General features: G+C 45.9%; 4 protein-coding genes across 4 annotated transcripts; all 4 read right to left on the bottom strand.

Moving 5' to 3' along the window:
• Positions 1-1890: 1890 nt before the first annotated feature.
• Positions 1891-3247, bottom strand: LOC131284369 (endochitinase-like). Its single transcript, XM_058313223.1, has 2 exons — positions 3199-3247; positions 1891-3107 (listed from the first exon to the last, which is right to left on the bottom strand). Exons 1-2 carry the CDS (start codon positions 3245-3247, stop codon positions 1921-1923), a joined length of 1236 nt encoding a protein of 411 aa, XP_058169206.1. The 3' UTR covers positions 1891-1920.
• Positions 3248-4467: 1220 nt separating this feature from the next.
• On the bottom strand, positions 4468-7994 carry LOC131284368 (probable chitinase 10). The gene is made up of 5 exons (XM_058313222.1): positions 7985-7994; positions 7302-7911; positions 6636-7234; positions 5168-5798; positions 4468-5092 (listed from the first exon to the last, which is right to left on the bottom strand). Exons 1-5 carry the CDS (start codon positions 7992-7994, stop codon positions 4468-4470), a joined length of 2475 nt encoding a protein of 824 aa, XP_058169205.1.
• An 889-nt stretch (positions 7995-8883) lies between these two features.
• On the bottom strand, positions 8884-10334 carry LOC131284366 (endochitinase-like). The gene is made up of 3 exons (XM_058313221.1): positions 10322-10334; positions 9581-10190; positions 8884-9490 (listed from the first exon to the last, which is right to left on the bottom strand). The coding sequence occupies exons 1-3, from the start codon at positions 10332-10334 to the stop codon at positions 8884-8886; spliced, it is 1230 nt and encodes a 409-aa protein (XP_058169204.1).
• Positions 10335-12139: 1805 nt separating this feature from the next.
• LOC131284365 (endochitinase-like) lies at positions 12140-14160 on the bottom strand. Its single transcript, XM_058313220.1, has 5 exons — positions 14094-14160; positions 13319-13998; positions 13032-13229; positions 12671-12964; positions 12140-12607 (listed from the first exon to the last, which is right to left on the bottom strand). Exons 1-5 carry the CDS (start codon positions 14158-14160, stop codon positions 12140-12142), a joined length of 1707 nt encoding a protein of 568 aa, XP_058169203.1.
• Positions 14161-20004: the final 5844 nt, after the last annotated feature.

Raw genomic sequence — 20004 nt, 5'->3', positions numbered from 1 at the left:
ATTTATTTTATTGCTGATTTAATTTTTTTAAAACACTCCGGCAGCTTATTCAACTGACACGAATTTTAATCAAAGCACTTATTGCACAGTTTTCCCCACAAAAGGCTTTATTCGCTTCTCTCCTTCTTATAACCAAGCTTGAAATTACCGCAAAATAGATCACGTACAACGTGCGTCTCGGACGATGCTCGAAGATTCACTCACTGGCCAAACTGGCAGTGCTCGAGCTAGGTGGTTGCCGAATTTCCCGACCCCGAATCGCGCGCACCCCGTGACGGCATGCTGGTGCCGCTCCGGTTTTCCGGTGCGGGGAGCTAGCGGGCTGGCGAAACGAACTCTCAAAGGGAAGCTATCGGTAGCGACAATAAAAAAAGAAAGAAGGAATCTTTAGAAGGAAGCTCCGCGAGAGCGGGATCGGAAAGTTACAGAGATGCGCTAAAAAGTGCGAGAGAAGCCGATACCTCCATGGTTAATTTTAGAGACAGACGCACAAAAAATAGCGCACACGTCGTGCAAATACAGGGACGCCGCGGTGTCCGGCATAGATTAGTGTGCCCTGCGTCTGCCTCGGATCCTGTGACAATTGGTCTGCCAGAGTTAATGTAGGTCCGTGCATGGGGGACTTTTCACTGGCCGCCACGTGCAGAAATGTTGTCATGAGTAACTTTTTATTTGACTTCTGGTTGCATAAATTTGAATTATATAATAGTTGAAATTGATTTTGAGTTGAAACATGTATGCAGAAACAAATTTGTTTTAAAATATTACTGTACACTTCTTGCTGCTATGCTGAATGTATTCAATGGATTAGATGTTGTGCAATATACCGTGCAAATTCATCCAAACATTTCAATTTAGTTGAAACCGAAAAACTAGAACTCAATGATGAGTTAATATTTTCCTTAACATGTTTTTTTAAATTTTTTATATATTTTATTTCCTTAAAAGAATCTAAAAACCCTGAAAACAATAGTATGAATTACGGTTGGAATGGAACGCTTCTCTGTTTTACTCAATTAGTTCCAATTAGATTTTTAGAAAAATGTGAAAAATAGCTTTTCCATAAGATAGCTTCATTCTCATTTTTAATTAACTTTTGTGTCACCCTTTTTTAAACAAATATGTTTAGAATTAAATCAAAGGCATGGGATTTATGTTTGACTAGTGTTTCATACAAAATGAGTTAAAAATTAATTTCATGTCTTGTCTACAACATTCGATTTATAGATTTAGTATATTTAACAAAACATTTACATATCAAATTTATGACGGAGTATGGAAAACTTTTATTTACAATACATTCAGTACCGCATTAAAATAGCATGTCAACTATTTATATTATAGTAGTGTAATTACAATAGTTTATTTTATAAATTGTGATTTATTAGACAAGCTCAAACATTTTTTCAATGTGTAAAGTATGCAAACACTCCATCGTTTTAAGGAGCTAACAGGGATTGGCTACATTCATTGGTGGAGCAACACCACCATTACTACAAACTGGTGGTACGTCTGTTTGGCTGAATCACTCTACACGAGCAACTGGTTCATCAAGTTCAACATCTCCGCTTAAATTTACCCCGCATTGATTAACACCGGAGTCGAGATGTAGTTTCCCTTTGTTTACAACAGCGAAGTGCAACGGAGGAGGGAATTCCAGCTCTCACTATGGGTTTTCCTAGGCGTTGATGGTTTGTTGTTGATGTCAGCACAGTTGCGTCGCGGGGTGAAATATATATATTCACGGTCACCGCGAGCGTGTTGGTGCCCTCGAACCGGTTTGACCGAACCACAAAAACAAACCTAGTCCCCGTTTCTTTGCTCGAATTAAACGTGAAACATGAGATGGACTCACAATTTTTAGCATGGTTTATTTTGTATATTTTACTCAGCTTGATTTACTATAGCTACTGACTAAGGTTATCTTGCGTTGGACTGATTTTTCTCGGTGGTTGAGGAGAAAATGTGCCATTCCTTCACCTTCGTCTCGTCGTGGTATCGCGACAGGAAGCGGGTAAGTGGAAACGGATCGCCACACTCTCCCCGATAGTCGTCGAGATCGAGCGAGAACGCGTACAGACCACCGAGGTTTTTCCGCTTGACGTAGTCGATCTTCGCCTCAAGCGAACGCTGATTCTCGTACCCGATCCAGGTGGTCTCGGTGTACGCGTACGGGCACATGCCGACATCGTCCCACTTCTGCGTCCACTCGCTGCTAGTCAGATTCTGGCAGAACTCGCAGTACCCCAGATAGCCCGGTTCGTTGGTGTACGGACCGGGATCGCCCGCCCCTATCGTCACCGCCCCGATCGTGTTGTCGAGCGGATCGTCCAGCAGATAGGTGCGGCCGAACAGTGCCACCCCGAGCACCAGCTTCTCCGGGGCGCACCCTTGCGCCAGCCAATCGTCCACACCGTCCCCAACGTTCACCTTTTCGAAGCTCTGCACCTCCTGATCGTGCGGGCGCGCCACCATGGGGCTATGCACATCGGCGAAGTTGTTCCACCAGCCACGCATATCGTACCCGATCATATGCACATGGTCGGCCTCCTGGCACAGGGCCTCCTGATGGTAGCCGGCCGCCATCCGCGACACATCGAGCGGCACCTGCACGATCACTTCCCACTGCTTCTTCTCCTCCCGGAAGATCTTCGCCATCTCGGTCACCAGGTAGAGGAACGTGTCCTTGTCCTCAACGGCGCCGCCCCGGTCAAAATTACCCGGATACAGCCACACCAGCTCGATGCCGTCGAAGCGGTAGTGATGCAGGAACTTCACGACACTGCCGATGAACTGGTTGCGCCGCTCGCGGAACTTGGCCATCTCGCTGAACTTGGCCCCGCCATGGCCCCAGCCGCCCACGGCCACCAGTAGCTTCAGCTGCGGGTACTTTTCCTTCAGCGCCGCAAACCGCTCGAGCGCTCGCTCACCGATGTCGTAGTCTGGCTGCAGCAGCTCCAGCTGATGCGAGGTCTCGTTAACGCCGAGGAAGTTGTACACGACGTGCGAGCACAGCTTGCCCGGAATGTCATCGATCTGGAAGGCGGCCTCATCCGGTCGGAACCGGGACCAAGTGGTGTAGTGGCAGACAAGTCGCCCTTCGCAGACTGTAGGACGAATACGATAAGCAAAAATGCACACAATAATTAGTATCACCCTCGACTGGGACACATTAACCAAAGCTGGAAACACGCTTACCCCACACTGCCCCACACAAAAGCACAAAAATCGTTGCAATACTCTTCATGATGCCCGTACGAACTTCGTTCTTTCCGATAAGCTGTGGAACGATCACTTTGCTTTAATCTACTTCATAGACACATCACTTCGAATCGGGACTTGCTTTCCCGTTGCCGTCCAAGTACGTTATGCATCTCGTGCTAACGTGCATCGACTAGTTAAGCGCCAGCTCCGGGTCTATACCTGTTTTGTGAACCGGCTCATGGTGGTACATTCTCCCGTTCTCACATACACTGTTTAACTCACTCACTTTAAGTGAAGAAGGGATGTTTATTACCATGCAAATAAAGTCAACCGACGCCACACTGACTAGCATAATTTTTGTCTGAGTGAGTAGGTTTAAATTACTATTCCCAAGCAAAGCAGTGATTTATAATTCCAAGCGTATCGTAATCTAATTTTTTGTATGCCACTTTCGTTAGCATAACACCTGATACCCCAACAAAAACCATCATCGTGCTTCTCATAATGTTTTTTCTGAGTTCCGGGGGTTTTCCGAGTTGCCGGGTTTTGGTACCGAAATTTTATCTCTTCAGGACACTCTCTTATGGGCTTTTACACATCTGTAAAATTCCCCACTTGTCGTCTCGAAGCTACACGGAAACCAGTTTTTGGTGGCTGATAATTTGATACTATTTTTTATTTTTATTTCTTTTTATATGAACATTTCATCCCCTACCCCAGTCCCTAGATATTTTGCGAAAAGCAAATCTGGTCACTTATCCGAGCCAAAGAAGAAATGCTCAGATTTTGTAAAAAACATATTATTTTACCTCTACATGGCTTTTGTTTGTGAAACGTGTTATAATTCATACTGTTGCTGTTAATTTCAATCTAACTCTCAATACTCTGTAAATTTAAATGTCTACACTATGTAAAATTTATTCTGGACAATTTATGTATTAAGAGAAAACTAGTTGCTCACAGTTTTTAGTTCAGCGAATTTCGATTTACTTTGTAGGCGTAACATTTTTCCTCAATCTGTCTCTTTCCTGCCAGTTTTTGTGACGGTCTGCCTCGATTATTTCAAAAATGCATGCTATTAAAAGCACAAACATACAAAAAAGTTCAAAAAACTAATTACCAGCCATAGTAACTCAGTAAGTTTGAATGCTAGATTAAATGTTGATATTTACGAAAATCAATACGCTTCATTGAATATCATTTGATAATTTTATTTTAATTTCCGGTTACCTCAAACCTGACTCTCTTTTAAGAAGCTACTGTTCATTCAAGGTCGCAAGGTTCGCGGTCCAATGTAAATCCGCTGCTTGCGTCAGAACACAAGTTTTTGGGTTTAAAAGCCGCCCTGAGCGCATTCAGCAACGGATACGGTGTACCACACTTGCCCCTATAGTCATCCAGGTCCAGCGAAAATGCGTACATGCCTCCGAGCTGTTTGTGCCTGGCGTAACTGGCCTTCTCCTCGAGCGAGGTCTGGTTCTCGTACCCAACCCACTGGTTGCCACTGTACGCGTACGGGCACATGCCTCGTTCGTCCCACTCGGCCGTCCAGCTAGATTGTCTCATTGCGGAACAGATTTCGAAGTACCCCAAGTAGCCGCCTTCGTTGGTATATGGCCCAGCACTGCCCGGTCCAGTAATCGGAGCCGCCAGCCCATGGTTGCTCTCATCCTGGAGGGTGTACGTTCGCCCGAATAGTGGCACGCCGAGCACAATCTTGTTTGCCGGGCAGCCACTATTGATCCAATTCTGCAAACCTCCCTTGACGTTAAGATCTCGTAGCGCGCCCGAGTCAAAACGCCGGTTGTTCATGGCACTGTGCACGTCGGTGAAGCCGTTCCACGAGCCACGCAGATCATATCCGGTGATGTAAACGTAGTCCGCCGCTCTGTGGGAATAAAAATCGGAAGGCATATGTTAGTGATCGTAGACTTTCTCTCCTCAGAACTACAGGTCATCTTACGTGCATAGCTGCCGTTGGTGGTAACCGAGCTCGATCCGGTACCGGTCGATGGGTACCTGCACGTACACCTCCCACGACTCGTGACCGGCCCGTCGGAAACTTTCCTTCATCTCCGAAATCAAACTGTGGTAGTTGTCCTTATCGCTGGTGGTTCCCCCGCGGTCGGGGCTTCCTGGCCACAGCCACACCATTTCGACGCCGTCAAAGTCGTACCGACGCATGAACTCGATAACACTGGCGATGAATATCTCCCGGAAGGCAAGCGATGAGGCCATCTTCTGGAACGGCTCCCCACCGTGCGCCCAACCACCGACGGCCAGCGACAGCTTGAGGTCCGGATACTTGTTCTTCAACTTCGAGAACTTGTCGTAGCCCTTCTGCACAATGTCGAAGCTCGGTACGGTCGACTTAAGCTCGAACGTGTGCTCATCGATGCCGGCGAAGGTGTACGAAACGTGCGTGCACAGATCGACCGGGATGTCGTTGATGTTGAACGCATACTCGTCGGATCTTCCCGGTGACCAGTTGGTGAAGTAGCATACGAGCCGCGTGTCACCATCGGCGCGCACCGTAGACAGCCCAGTCAGAGTCAGATGCACCAGCAGCACCACGCTGATAAGTGGCCGCACGTCTTAGGAACGGCAAGACCAAAAAACGAAGAACAAAAACCAGTGTCCGGTACACGCACACACAATTAACAAATTTTTATATTCCATCCAAGACCGCTGACGACGGGTTCGTTCGCACTTATAAAACTGACCAAACAGGTTTATTCCCTGTCGTCCACCGGTACTTACCGGTGATCGGCATTTTCAACTGGAACCTGGCGGCAGCAGAAGATTCCTCTGAAACATTTACCCTCGAAGAAGACCAAATTTCAACTAACTCTATCGGCGAATGCTCGAAGAAGGTTTACCCTCGAAGAAGGCCAATTTTCAACTAACTCAAACGGGTAGCGCACTACGCGACCAATCGGCATGAAGGTGATGAAGAGCGAACTGAGCATCGAATTTCGGTCAATTCCTGCGTCAATGTTATCTTGCTGATTCATGGCAGAGGTTATCAACGGTTGTTGGAACGGGACGTTGATTCTGACCACAAAAAAACATGATCAGAAAAAACAGACACATTAGAACAGAATGTAAGTATTCGCTTCTACGCAGCCCTGAATGGACGAATATTTATAATTCTGTCCATACAGGATATTTATGTCATCTCTTATACATATATTTTCTTGCGTTGACATATGTTAAGAATAAGAAATTGATTTGTAAGGTGTGAGCCGATCATGTTATAATATAACCAATGATCTTTTTGAGCAAAGCTCGGGTTTCAAAGATGATCGCAGATTTATTTTGACAATTGGAACAACGCTTTGGTGAATTACAAGCATTATTTTTTTTTTGTTTTGTGTTCTCCTTACCAACATAAACATGCCGTTAAATACCATGTCACACAATTTATAGACGGTATATAGCGAAATCAAAATCCTCATCTGACTTGGGATAGTTTTTGATAAATTTGTGCAAACTTCTTACAAGCGGATAGGGAGCGCCACACTTTCCCCGGTAGTCGTCCAAATCGAGCGTGTACACGTAGATACCGGCGAGGCCTTTCTCCGTCACCCACTTCGACTTTTCCTCCAGCGATTGCTCATCCTCATAGCCAACCCACTGGTCGCCACGGTACGCGTACGGGCACTCGGCCGTCCGATCTACCGCCACCGTCCAGTTGCCGTCCTTGAACTTCTCGCACAGCTCGAAGTACCCGAGCATTCCCGGGTCATTGGTGTACGGACCGGTTTCACCCGCGCCGGTCGCTTTCGCACCGGGACTGGTGTCGGCCGGATTCTGCAGCGTGTAGGTTCGAGCGTACACGGGTAGTCCGAGCACGATCTGGTTCGGTCGGCACCCGTGGCTTACCCACGACTCGACACCGTCCTCGATGTTGAAGGTATAGAAGTAGTCGAGATCATGCGGCCGACGGCGCAGCATGCTGTGGACATCTGCAACTCCTCCCCACGATCCGCGCAGATCGTACCCGGCGAGATGAATATAGTCGGCCACTCTGTAGCGTAAACGTGCGTACGATTATTGCTAGTTTCGCGGGAAGCATTCCTCATAGCGGTACTTACTCACACAGCGACTCTTGACTGTAGCCCGTGGCCAGCCGTGCCCTATCGACCGGTACCTGCACCGATACCTCCCACGGTTTGCCGGCTCGCTGGAACCCATGCCGCAGGTCGTCCACGAGGTAGTAGAAATTATCCTTATCCTGCTTCCTGCCGTCACGCTCCGGTGCCCCGGGCCACAGCCAAACGATCTCGAACCCATCCAAGTTGTATCGCTCCATGAAGGCGACCACACTGGCGACGAACACTTGGCGGCTCTGCCTCGAGGCGGACATCTTACTGAACGGTCCGCCACCGTGCGTCCAGCCTCCCACCGTCATGATCAGCTTCAGATCCGGGAATCGTTTCTTCAGGTCCCGGAACCGCCCAAACCCATCCTGGACATCGTCAAAGTCCGGTTTGATCGACACCAGCTCCGATGTGTCTTCGTTCACCCCGACGAAGTTGTACGCGACGTGCGTACAGAGCTCACCGGGAATGTCCTCGATCTGGTAGGAGTACTCCTTCGGTCGCCCATGGCTCCAGTTGGTGTAGTAACAAACCAACCGCGGGGCTGCGGCAATACGGCTCGCTACGGTAGCAAGCAGCACAGCAAGTGTCACGAAGTGGATACCTATGACGGGTTGAAGAAACAGAACCCTTGATGTGAGTTCAACGAAAACTAAATCTCGTAAATCTCTACTCACCCAACCGCATCATTTTAAAAACACGTTACTGTCGTCTTTTAGCTCCGATCTACGATTGACCGGACGCGATCACCTCGCGCTGCTCAAATACACTGAAGATGAGCGAGCTGATGGTTGGTCACTATAGCTGAACCTCATCAAGCAATCATCAGAAGCGCACCTAACTAATACAACGGAGCATTCGCAGGGAACCATTTGAAACGCAGCACAAAAAAACACCCCATGACGCGAGATTGTTTCCCTGTGGTGGTCACTGGTAGATTATACCAAAACGGGTCGGATCCGTTGCGAGATTAGTTCCAAAATGGCAGAACCTTATTTTCGTTGGGATGAATCATCCTAAATAGGGAATTACCTGCTTCTGATTGTGGCTAATCGAGCGTTACACACTGAAGAAACGAGGATTTACGGTAATATTTTTCGAGTTATAACCAAAACGCTGCTTCACCTAAGAATCTTTTCTATTATTAGAAGTTTAATGTATTCTACTTAATGGGTTTCTTTCAGTTTTATGTGTGAGACAATGATACGGATTGTGTAGTTTTTGCGTGATAAAAAACACATTTGATTACATACTTATGAAATCTGAAACGCGTCGTTTTCCCTGTGGAAACCACTTATGTCATAATAATCAAGAAATTTTCATAAAAAAATGTGTCACTTATTTATTATATATATTTTTTTTTGCAACCGTCTTTAAGACAAAAGAAGGGTCATTGTTCTTGAAAAAAAGAACTATCATCCACTGCGAAGTTGATTAAATGCGTTTTTACTTTAAAAAAAGTATTTATAATTAAATAATAAATTATGATAGATCAATACCTTCGATAGTGTGTTACTTGATAGCACATTGAATCGAAGGTTAGGTTGAGTAACAAAATGCCTAATTCCTAACGGTGTCAATGATCAAACCGATCCAATGCCGACACTATGTTATTTCCACTCGAACCTTTGATTATTTTGGAAACTGCGTTCATCAGCGGATAGGGCTCACCGCAGGTTCCCCGGTAATCGTCCAAGTCCAACGAGAACGCATAAACACCACCTAGCTTTTGGCTGATCGCCCACTGGGCCTTCTCCTGCAGCGATCGCTCATTCTCGTAGCCGACCCACTGGAAATTTCGGAAGGCATACGGACACAGGCCAATCGAATCCCACATTTGACTCCAGTTACCCTGCTTGAACTTTTCGCAGATTTCAAAGTACCCCATGTATCCCTCGGAGTACGTGTGCGGTCCCTTCGGTCCCGGTCCCCGGGCTGGTGCGCCAAGGCTATTTTCCACCCGATTGCGCAGCAGAAACGTGCGACCCAGGAAGGGAACGCCAAGGATAACCTTGTCCGGAGAGCAGCCACTCTGTAGCCACGACGCAACACCATTCTGCACGTTCATTCCTGCGTAGATGCCCTGATCGTGCGGGCGATCCACCATTGGGCTGTGCACATCGACGAATCCGGTCCACGAGCCGCGCAGATCGTATCCAATCACATGGACGTAGTCAGCGATTCTGGTGAAAAGTTATTGAGAAACGTGGGAAAAAGTTAGCCTTGTCACGGCGGCACTAGGGGAGTACTCAATCACGGGAAATTACACTTACTCGCACAACGCGTCCTGCTGATAACCGAGCTCTAATCTCGTATGATCTGCTGGCACTTGTATTGCCACTTCCCACGAAGCTTTCGCCTTTCTAATGGCGGATTTCAGGTCACTGATGAGGTAGTAAAAGTTGTCCTTATCGATCTTTGCACCACCGCGTTCCTCATTACCCGGGTAGAGCCAGACAATTTCCAGCCCATCGAACCCGTACTGGGACATGAACTTCATCACACTCGCCACAAACTTTTGCCGCCGTTGCCGGTACGCGGCCATCTTGCTGAACCGCTCGCCACCGTGATCCCACCCGCCGATGGCCACATGCAGCTTCAGATCCGGAAACCGCTGCTTGAGATCGATGAACCGGCCGAACCCGTTCTGCACGATGTCGATCTCGCGCTGGAGCGTCGTCAGCTCGTACTCTTCGCTGTCCACACCGACAAAGTTGTAGACCACGTGCGTGCAAAGGTCGCCTGGAATGTCCTCGATCCGGTAGGAGTAAGGGTTGGCACGTCCCTGCGACCAGGTGGTGTAGTGGCAAATCATGCGCCGGTTGGCTAAGGAACTCTGTAGCGCCAGTGTCATGGCCAGCAGGAATGTCAAGCACGTCGTTGCTGCAGGAGAAAAGAAGAAGTCGAGCGTTAAGTACATGCGATCGTATTATAAATGCACCCCACGCAATCGCGTAAAACGGGTTTGGTGAGATGCGCGCGCTCTAGTCTGGACAGATGTCGTAACCACGTACCGGAGGCAGCCATTGCGACGAAGTAGATGTTATCACGAGGAACACTACTGTGAGACTGACGATGGTCCGGCCTGCGATCGAAATCCTGAGTCGAGAAAACTAAAGCATCGTTCGCCTCACGACAGTATTTTATTATGCACTCGCTGTACCTGTAGCGCACGGGGTCAGGTTTCCGGTGGGAAACCCACACGATAATAAACATGAGATAGTGGGACTGTTTGTAAGTAAGTGCTAAAACGAATGTCCGGAAGAGGGGAAATAACATCTGCTGACCGTTTTCTTCTCAGTGCTGATTTTACATCCAAACAAGCAAGTTCATAAAAAGTATTATTAAAACTTCGCTTGCTACCCAAGACGTGCGTAACTTTAAGAATGAACGTGATAATTCCTGTGGTGTAGTGAATCTTATAGTGTTATTATTACACTGACCGACATTTGTTTAGACACTTCTATCCCTTAAAAAGGGATTAAGATGTGATGCAGTTGTTTTCAAACGCTCCAACAGGCTTGTATGTTGAAAGCTGAAGCATGTCCAAGTTGGAGATGATAATGATTTGAGGCCTAGTAGTAGTAGTGAGGCGTAGTAGTGACCCCGATATAAAACACAACCAGCTGAAACCAGACGATCGTCTTCTACTGTTTGGCGACGTTAATCTTTGCTTTATTCCGCGAATAGCCTCAGATTGTTCTTCTCGCGGTTCTGCTTGTGTGAGGTATGAGTCAAATTATTCCCTCGATATCAAGTTTGAGTCAAATTCTAGATTCTAAAAACATGCTATTAACACTGGAATCGAAACAGCGTTCATGTTGACCACAAAGCAAGTTTAGAGTTTTGTTTAAAAAAACAATGCTTTTCTTAAAATCCAAAGGTACATCTAAAACAAAAATTTGAGGTTTCTCTGTACGACCAGTTCCGAGAACCAACTTGACCACACCTAGAATGCTTTTTAGCGGTCATTTTAACACACTAGAGGTTCGTTATTTTAAAGATTTCAAATCTGTAAACGGCTATTTTTTAGGATATTGTGTGGACTATCTTTTTGCGTTTTTTTATTTTGTTTTACATCCCTTTATTCTTATGAACGATCAAGAGGTGTATGAAAAACTTAAAAACGGCAAAATATAGTAAACAAATGTACTTTCTAGTATATTTAGCCGTTTGCAGATTGGAAACATCTTTAAAGCATTCAGACAATATTTCCAAGCAATGTATTTTAGTGTTAAGTTCGTGTTACTATCGCTTGAAACAAAACAAAAATTATCAAACAAACAGTTATACATATTTTGAAAATTGTTTTGACTCAGTGATTGATTAAATTATTGGAATGGATCGAGTGATTTACACACAGTTGGATGCACATATGTATAGTCATAAAACTAGCACCAATTCCTCCGAAGGAACATTGATTTATACATTGGGAGAAACCTACGGAAAAACCCCTCTAGATTGTAATCTGATTTCTGATTGATTAGTGCTTTAGAAACATTTTAATCATATTTTTTAAATTGACTTTGAGTGATTTACATCTTGTTTCCCAAAGCTTTAGATTGAAATAAGAACCCACGGAAATAGATCCAATTGAAAGCCCCAGAATGAGGAAAACATAATCCTTTAATAAACCGCTGGAGTGGCCTTATGTAATGGGAATATAGTGTTCACATAATCAACCCCCGGTTGTTTGGTAAAAAAAGTAAACTAACCAAACCACAAACGGTCGACAGTCTTTGCTTAATGTTTACAGGTTTATTTCATAAGTAATACAAAAAGAAAACACCACCAGCTCGTGGCGATAGTGGCGTCCCTGGAACGGATGGCGTTTACTTGTCTGCTAAATCCCCGAGCAGCTTGGCCTTTGAACGGCACTCGATCCGGTCGGCATTCTCCGGCCAATCGCATACGTTTAGCGCCGTATGGAAGACGGTCCCCGGTTTGCAGGTGAACTCCACCGGTTGCCCGTGCACACACCGATAGTACCGGGTGCAGTCGGCCGACGGGACAAAGTCCTTATAGCCCGAGCAGTCAATCTCCGATTCGTCCTCCCGCTCCGGGCTTGCCGGTGCCGGCTCCGGTTCACGGTCCTCGCCGGAATCCTCCGGTTCCGGTGGAAGAATTGTGACCGGCTTGCGGGTGGTCGTGCGCGTGGTGGTTCTGCGGGTTGTCGTCGTAATCGGTGCTGCCGTCGTTGTGGTCGGTCTTGGACGAGCCGTGGTAGTTGTTGCCGCCGGACGCTTCGATGGTTGATCGTCTTCCGTTGAGACCGTCGATGGTGGTCGATTCCATTCGGGCTGCAATTCAAACACACGGTTATATTTTCTTGCTCAATAGTTGATTTTATCGCTCCTACTTACCCTTGGAGTGGTGGTGATCGTCGGTTCGGGCACTACGTAATCCTTCATGCCGTCGTACAGCACCTTCATCAGTGCATTTTCCGGTCCGCAGAGGCCGTGGAAATCGTCCATGTCGATAGCCCACGTCATCGCACCCGCGTAGCCCTTCTGCTTGATCCAGTTCATTTTGTGCTCCAGTGACTCCACATCTTCGTAGCCCACGAACTGCGTGCCCTTGTAGGCGTACGGGCAGAGACCTACGTCGTCCCATTTTGTTGTCCAGCCCTTTTCCTTGTCCTGTACCTCGGTGCAAATCTGTCCCGGGAGTGAGATGTGGGTATCATGAGCATAGAGCTATTAGCTACGACCACGTGCTACTTACCTCGTAGTACGCCAAAAATCCGGTAGCATTAGTGTACGGTCCCGGGTCACCACCACCCGCCTCCTTGTTGATGTACGATCCCAGCGTTGGATTGGTGGTACTGGCGCTCAGCGTGAAGGTTCTACCATAGAAGGGAACTCCTACTACCAGCTTGTTCGGAGGACATCCATAGTTGACCCACAGCTGGACTCCATCGTTCTAAGGGATACATTTACAAAAAGGCCCAGTGTGAGTTACTCCTTAAATCAAAGTCAATTTATTGCCCTACCGATCGTAGAACCACTCACCACGTTCAGCTTCTCGTACGCCCATTGATCGTGCGGACGCTTGTACAGCGGACTGTGGACATCGGCAAACCCGGCCCAGTTGCCCCGCAGATCGTACGTCATGCAGTGGATGGCGTCCAGGTTCTCGCACAGCTCCGGCACATGGTAGCCCTCCTGCAGCCGGAAGTTGGCCACCGGTACCGCCATCGTAATCTCCCAGCCGCGCCCCTCCCGATCGAACGCCCGCCGCAGCTCCTCGACGAAGTAGAAAAACGTATTCTTATCGCCGAAGCTGCCGCCCCGATCGGCCGCCCCCGGGTACTCCCAGTCCAGGTCGAAGCCGTCGAAATTATACACCTTTATGAACTGCACCACGCTCGCGATGAACGACTGGCGGCGCTCCTTCTGCGCCACCATCTCCGAGTACTTCTTTCCTCCCTCGGCCCAACCACCGACCGCGATCTGGTACTTCGCGTGCGGGTACTGCTGGCGCAGATCGGTGAAGTTGCGGAACCCGCTCTGCTCCAGGTCGACCTCCGGGTCGATCACCAGCACCTGGTAGTTGCTGTCGTCCACCCCGATGAACGAGTAGATGATGTGCGTGCACATCTCCGCCGGTATGTCACCGATCGTGTAGCGTCCCACGTCCGGCCGATAGATTGCCCAATTGCTGAAGTAGCATACGATACGTGCTTTCTGACCTGCCGTAATGCACGATGGTTAAACGAAACGATTGTATTATATTTTTCCCCTCGGCAATGGACTATCGGAGACGTCGGGAGTCGACTTCACTCACCTTGCGCTGCTAAAAGCGGAAGCACCGCCAGCAGACAAAGAACCACCACCCGCGATTGGCCCAACATTGTCGCAACCTGAGAGGAATAATAAACGACGGGCGAAGGGTCAAGAAATGAAAACGATGTAGCTTCTTCTGCAAATATCAGGTGCTATCAAATGGTTCCTTTCCTTTATGTTTATATGACAAACAAAACTGTTAGGTAATTCGTTTGTGCAGTTTTCTACTGTTGACCGTATGTGTTGGCATGTTTGATGGACTTTGAGACTGGACTTTGGGAGTTGTTTTGGTCTGAATGCTTGTATTGTTGACATGATCAATGATTGATTTTAATATAATTATTATTAATTAATAATTTCAGTAAAATGGGGTACGCAGCGATAGGAGGAGCACGAGGACACACTGCACTAAACATTGAAGGTTTACATTTTAACACTCATCGATAAAATGACCATCGATTTACAATATTGATGATTTATTTTAACCTGTTTTTCATTAGAATTTGCGACAAGATTACGTTTCACACATTTTTTTTGTTTTTGAACATGGAACGAGGTGACCCACTAATTGGAACATTTACATTCCTCGAACCTTCTATTGATTCTTACAAGTGCAATCCGATCAAGCCAAGCCACATAATAGCATAATGTTCCACAATTAGATCTTTCCGCCTTTCCGATTCCAGTGCCTGTCCCTGTCACGACTCATCACTCACTGGCAAACGATAAACACGCCAGTATAAGTACATAATTGCCGTCATTTATCACGGGTGCACGGCACACCGGGGCCATTTTTCACTGCCACGATTACCAACGGCCAGACGACGTTCTGCGTTCCGCCACCACCCACATCAAGAATTCACCAGCATAGCTTTCTTGGCCTGTGTGTATTTTTCGATTTTTTTCTTACAATCAATCGTTTATGTTTGTTTTATGCAAATTTTAACGATCGCAAAAAAGCTCGAACGCGAAACAACAACACACACGATCGCCCACCCAATCCCGTTTCACCCAACTGCGCTGGCCATCCGGTAAGCAAATACCGTTAATCTCGGTCCTCTGCCTCCCAGTCTCGCGGGCTGCCATTGAACTTGATCTTGGCCAAAGCGATCCCTCGCGCAACACTCACAACGCAACGCTCCACTCACGTGCAGACACTTACCCGGTCCAACTTGGACGACGCAAAATTCACTAATAAGCTGTCCAGCCCGACGGCGCAGCGGTATTTATACCCTGGCCGATCGGAGGTCTTGGTGGACCTTTTTCTTACGTCTTATATTCCTGCCCGATGGGCCCCACGGAGACGCATTCCCCTGGGCCAAGGGGCCCGATTATCGGGAAGGTATCGGTTTTGTGTTCCCTGTTTGCCTCTTCTTCGATTTTTTGCCCATCAATGCTCGCCAATCGGAAACGGGCTGGCCGGTCGGTTGCTTTGGGCCACGATGGGCGATCGCCGCTTCGGTATCGCCGGCACTTACACACAATTACATTGGCTCTCTCAAATCACCCCGCGCAAAGATTGGACGGGAAAGGAAGCGCAGCAGCAGTGAGGATCTCGTGCGTCTCCACCCCACAGGATCTTTGAGGGAGCGAGCAGCAATACCGGTCCCGGGGATGTGGCGGTCGAGTGCCGGTAAACTGGTCCATTTTGGGACCTTTACAAACCGGCTCGGATTAGCTGTGGGAGCGCGAAGTGGGGGGCTCGTTTCGTTATGACATTTGTAGAATGTTTGTTCTTATTTGGCATTCCCTTGCAGATTGCAGGTTCTTCTGGACGTTCGCTGGCTCGGGCGCGGAATATGTCCATTTAGTTGTGTGACCCTCCCATCGATCTTGCTTCAGATGTTGCGGGCGCTCATCGATTCATACAGAATTTCAATCACGCCGTACGCCCCTCGATCGCTAGGTCGGTGCAGTTGCATGATTGCACATTAAAATTCTAAGCAGCACAGTAGGAAAGAATGCTCCACGGAAGTGCCATTGAACGCGAAGAAGTGCGTGGGTTTTTATATGGAATAATATAGAAGAATATGGAAAAAATGTTCTCAAACGTTTAGAAACGTTTCAGTGTTCCCTATGGTTGTGTACATATTGAGGAATTTCAATGGAAGTCAGATCTGAATAGAAAGTGGAGCGTAGTTTAATTTTCATTTAGTTTTCATTCATTTCATTTCACAAATCCAATTTTTGCAAATACAGTACAAATCTCATACCCAGTGTAGGTCATCCTCGATTAAGGAAAACAGAGATCCTGATACTTAGACTGATGGCACAATCATATTATGTTATGATAGAACATTAAGCAAAACGACCAGGCTATCCCTATTGTAATAAATAAATACAATCCAATAAGTACAAACCAGGTAGATCGATGAAATAAGATACGTTGAAAAAGAATTGTTTCAAATGTGGCTAATTTGATCACACTGTAAGTTTAAATATCAGTGGAATGTTTTAATTAGTCTTCTTTGCTCATAAGACACTTTTAATTTTGCTAGAGTTCGAACAATATAAGAGAGTAATCGATAAACTAGGAGTAAGTAGCCTAAATAAAGCCTGTCTCAGACCGCGTCCACACGGCATCGTAGCGTAGCGATTTTGACACTCCGTCGTAGTCTCAACAATTTTTTATGGCCGTGGCTAAGGCCTCTCGACCAACATTTCCACTACGACGGAGTGTCAAAATCGTTACGCTACTATGCCGTGTGGACGCGGGGTCATAGTAAATTGAGCCAAAGAAAGCGCGCTACTGCGGCGCCTCTAGTAGCATCAGCCTGAAACTAATATTTTTAGTAGTATTAATGAATAGTAACAATGAAGTTGTGAAAGTTTCAGACCTGTACTATTGTTTTTCGCTAAATGCCGTATAATGTAAATTGAACGACCTAAAATAAATCCGCACAAAATACTATAACACCAAGGCAACTGAGCAAATTGAATATACCAGGAACACATTAAAATAAAAAACAAAAAAAATGACAAGTATTTTTCTTTTGTACAGTTTTACATAAGGTTTGTTATAAAAATATGTTTTTACTATTTACGTGTTCCCTGTTCTTTTAAATTCACGTATTTTGTTTTTGTTTCCTGCATTAACGCCCATGTCGTGGAATGGGACTCCGTTTTCGCAACCTCCGTTAACTTCCTTTTGCCAAGAACATCTGTAACTGTTTCACCACTTTGTCTAAGACGAAATTTTGTGATTGCCCAGATTTTTTCGAAGGGGTGAAACTCTGGGAAATTTGGTTTTGGTACCAAGTGATCTTATTGGCCCAGTACCACTCCAAGACAACCTTGGAATAATGGCAGGTCGAAAAATCGGCTAAAAAAAGTACGTGAATTTATAAGAACAGGGAACACGCAAAAAGTAAAAACCTATTTTTATAACAAACCTTATGTATAACTGTACAAAATAAAAATACTTGTAAATTTTTCTTTGCTTTTATTATGGATTCCGGGCCTTGCCAATCTCTCCACCGGCGCTCCAGTTATTTGTGCGGATTTATTTTTGGTCGATCAATTTCCATTATACGGCATTTAGCGAAAAACAATAGTACAGGTCTGAAACTTGCACAACTTGATTGTTACTATTCACTAATACTACTAAAAATATTAGTTTCCGGTTGACGCCACTAGAGGCGCCACAGTAGCGCGCTTTCTTTGGCTCAATTTACTATGAGACAGGCTTTATAAGGTTATTCAAAAATATATTGGAAAAAACTATATTGATCTCTTCGATTGTCTTTTAAGCGGTTTTGATATTTAAAAACTATGCATAAAAATAAATCATATTGCAAATACTTAAACGGGTAAAACGGACTTATTATGGCCATTTAAATTCAAACGCTCTTCATGTTTTATAGCATCTGCTGAATGGCGTTGACAGATGAACCGGTAACTTCAAAGAATATGTGGAAATATCAAAGACAATTAACAGACAGGTCGGGTCAAAGCTGTTTTTTGCTCCGCCATTGTTGTGACAGTTGGTTAAAAAAGTGTTTACAAACATTTCCAGCATACTTGGGAGATCTCCGCTAAAATCTTCGCGAAATAGGTAGTTGATAATTCTAGATCACAGTATCCATGGTCTTGCGGATAGAATCTGCTCTTCTGTGTGAAATCATGGGATATGGATCCTTTTGCTCGCTGTGATTGCCGAAATAAAGTGTGTTGGTCTGCCTTATACGGAGCCTTCTTCCAGAACATATTTCGAACGCCTCAACTCTTTGTTCTGTTGATGAAACATACCAAATTTGCAGTTTTACCCCACTTTCTTCGCTGTTCGTGAGAAGTAAACAAAACTTTAACCAACTGTCAAAAATTTTCCCACGGTTTTCGGCTCGTTACATGGTATGCTGCGACCTGTCTGTTAATTGTCTTTGGGAAATATGTATCACATTGGGGCGTAAATTTGGCAAATTTTTTTTGTTGAATTTTGACGTAGTGATGCATGATATTTGTTTAGCTGTTGACAAGAGCTAGCGCATCGTCGCGTTTTTCGCCGTTTCTACACTAGGCATCGTCTAGAGCGATTTGTGCGCCTTAGATTAGTTCAACCGCCTGTCAGGCAACATCGCTTTCCGTGACGGGACGTCGCGCTGTAGTGTAGACCCCGTGTTATGTCAAAAGCCCAATCCTATGACAGTAGTGCTATGTCAAGTCATGAAATGTCATTTTACTCTAGACGACTTCTCCTTCTAATTTATACACCTCGCGTCATATCATCAACCAACTTCATTCCCGTGCAAACAGTTGACTAGATCGGACTTGCGATAAACCTCGACTCGAAGCCGCTGGCGTGTTAAAGACCAGGTAACTTAATAATGAAATAATATACTGCGTTAATCGTTGACATTTTCGTTTACCTCTCAGAATCAGATAATCCTACGGGATGTAAAACGGCAACCGGACTAGCCTTCCTCCATTTGATGACTTTTGTGAGAATGTATAATAGATTCTCCTGTTCCCAAAACCGAGCTGCAAAATGGGGTAGACGCAAAATGAAGAATATATAGTAATACAACGTGCCATTAGAAATAGAATGTGAAATAGATTTCCGTGCCCTTATCCACTTGCGTTTGTTTTTCGTTCGTTCAGAGGGAAAGAACCAACTCGCTTTCGTCAGTGTTGTTCATTTCGCATCGCAATTTTATTAGTTATCATGATGATGGAATAGTGTTTTACTCACTATTTCCTTTTCCTCGCTAGAGGATTAAAGAATTGGTACAATGACCCGGATGCTTCGGCTAGAGAAAAACGGGAATGGAACCGGGTAAGTCTTTGCTTTGTCGCCCCCCGTCCCTCGCCGGTCCGTCCGACTGTTATCAATGCATTTTGGCTGTTATTCGGTAGAACAATAGACAAGGGATTCCAAGTAAAAGAGAATTACTGGTACAGCACGCCGAGGTATGAGAGAAGGGAGCGTACCGAGGATTAGTGGTTTTGGTTCCAGCTTTACAGTTAGTTTCGATCGGTCCGGATGAAACATCGGTTGTCCCGTGCGTTGCGTAGAACTCGCCGAAAACTGGCAACCGCTGATACAGCAGTTAAGTCTGCGCGTATGGTCGAATGGTGGTTAAGTTAAGTAGTTACGGTACACAAGTGAGCTGCCATGTATTTACAACAATCAAATCTTTTCCAAAGTCCAAGGTAAAAGTTGGGCCTCCTTTCCCAGAAGCGATAGATCATGTTGTATTATGCACGAGGTACGGGGGTGGGGGCATTTGTGTTAACGCAGATCGTGAACTATTTTGCTGTTCATGGCAGTTTTAGGTTCGACAAAACATGCGCCCTCCACGGGAGCACGATAATACCACGAAATCGGCCGAGAGGTGTATTGTTTTTCTTGTATTCTTAACGTTAATTCATTTGCTAGCTAGTTGAGAATGCAGCATTTACCGTAGCGGTTGATC

Source organism: Anopheles ziemanni, chromosome 3 (assembly GCF_943734765.1).
Source record: "Anopheles ziemanni chromosome 3, idAnoZiCoDA_A2_x.2, whole genome shotgun sequence".
In the NCBI taxonomy this organism is placed as follows: domain Eukaryota; kingdom Metazoa; phylum Arthropoda; class Insecta; order Diptera; family Culicidae; genus Anopheles; species Anopheles ziemanni.
This window is presented reverse-complemented; position numbering and strand designations above follow the sequence as displayed.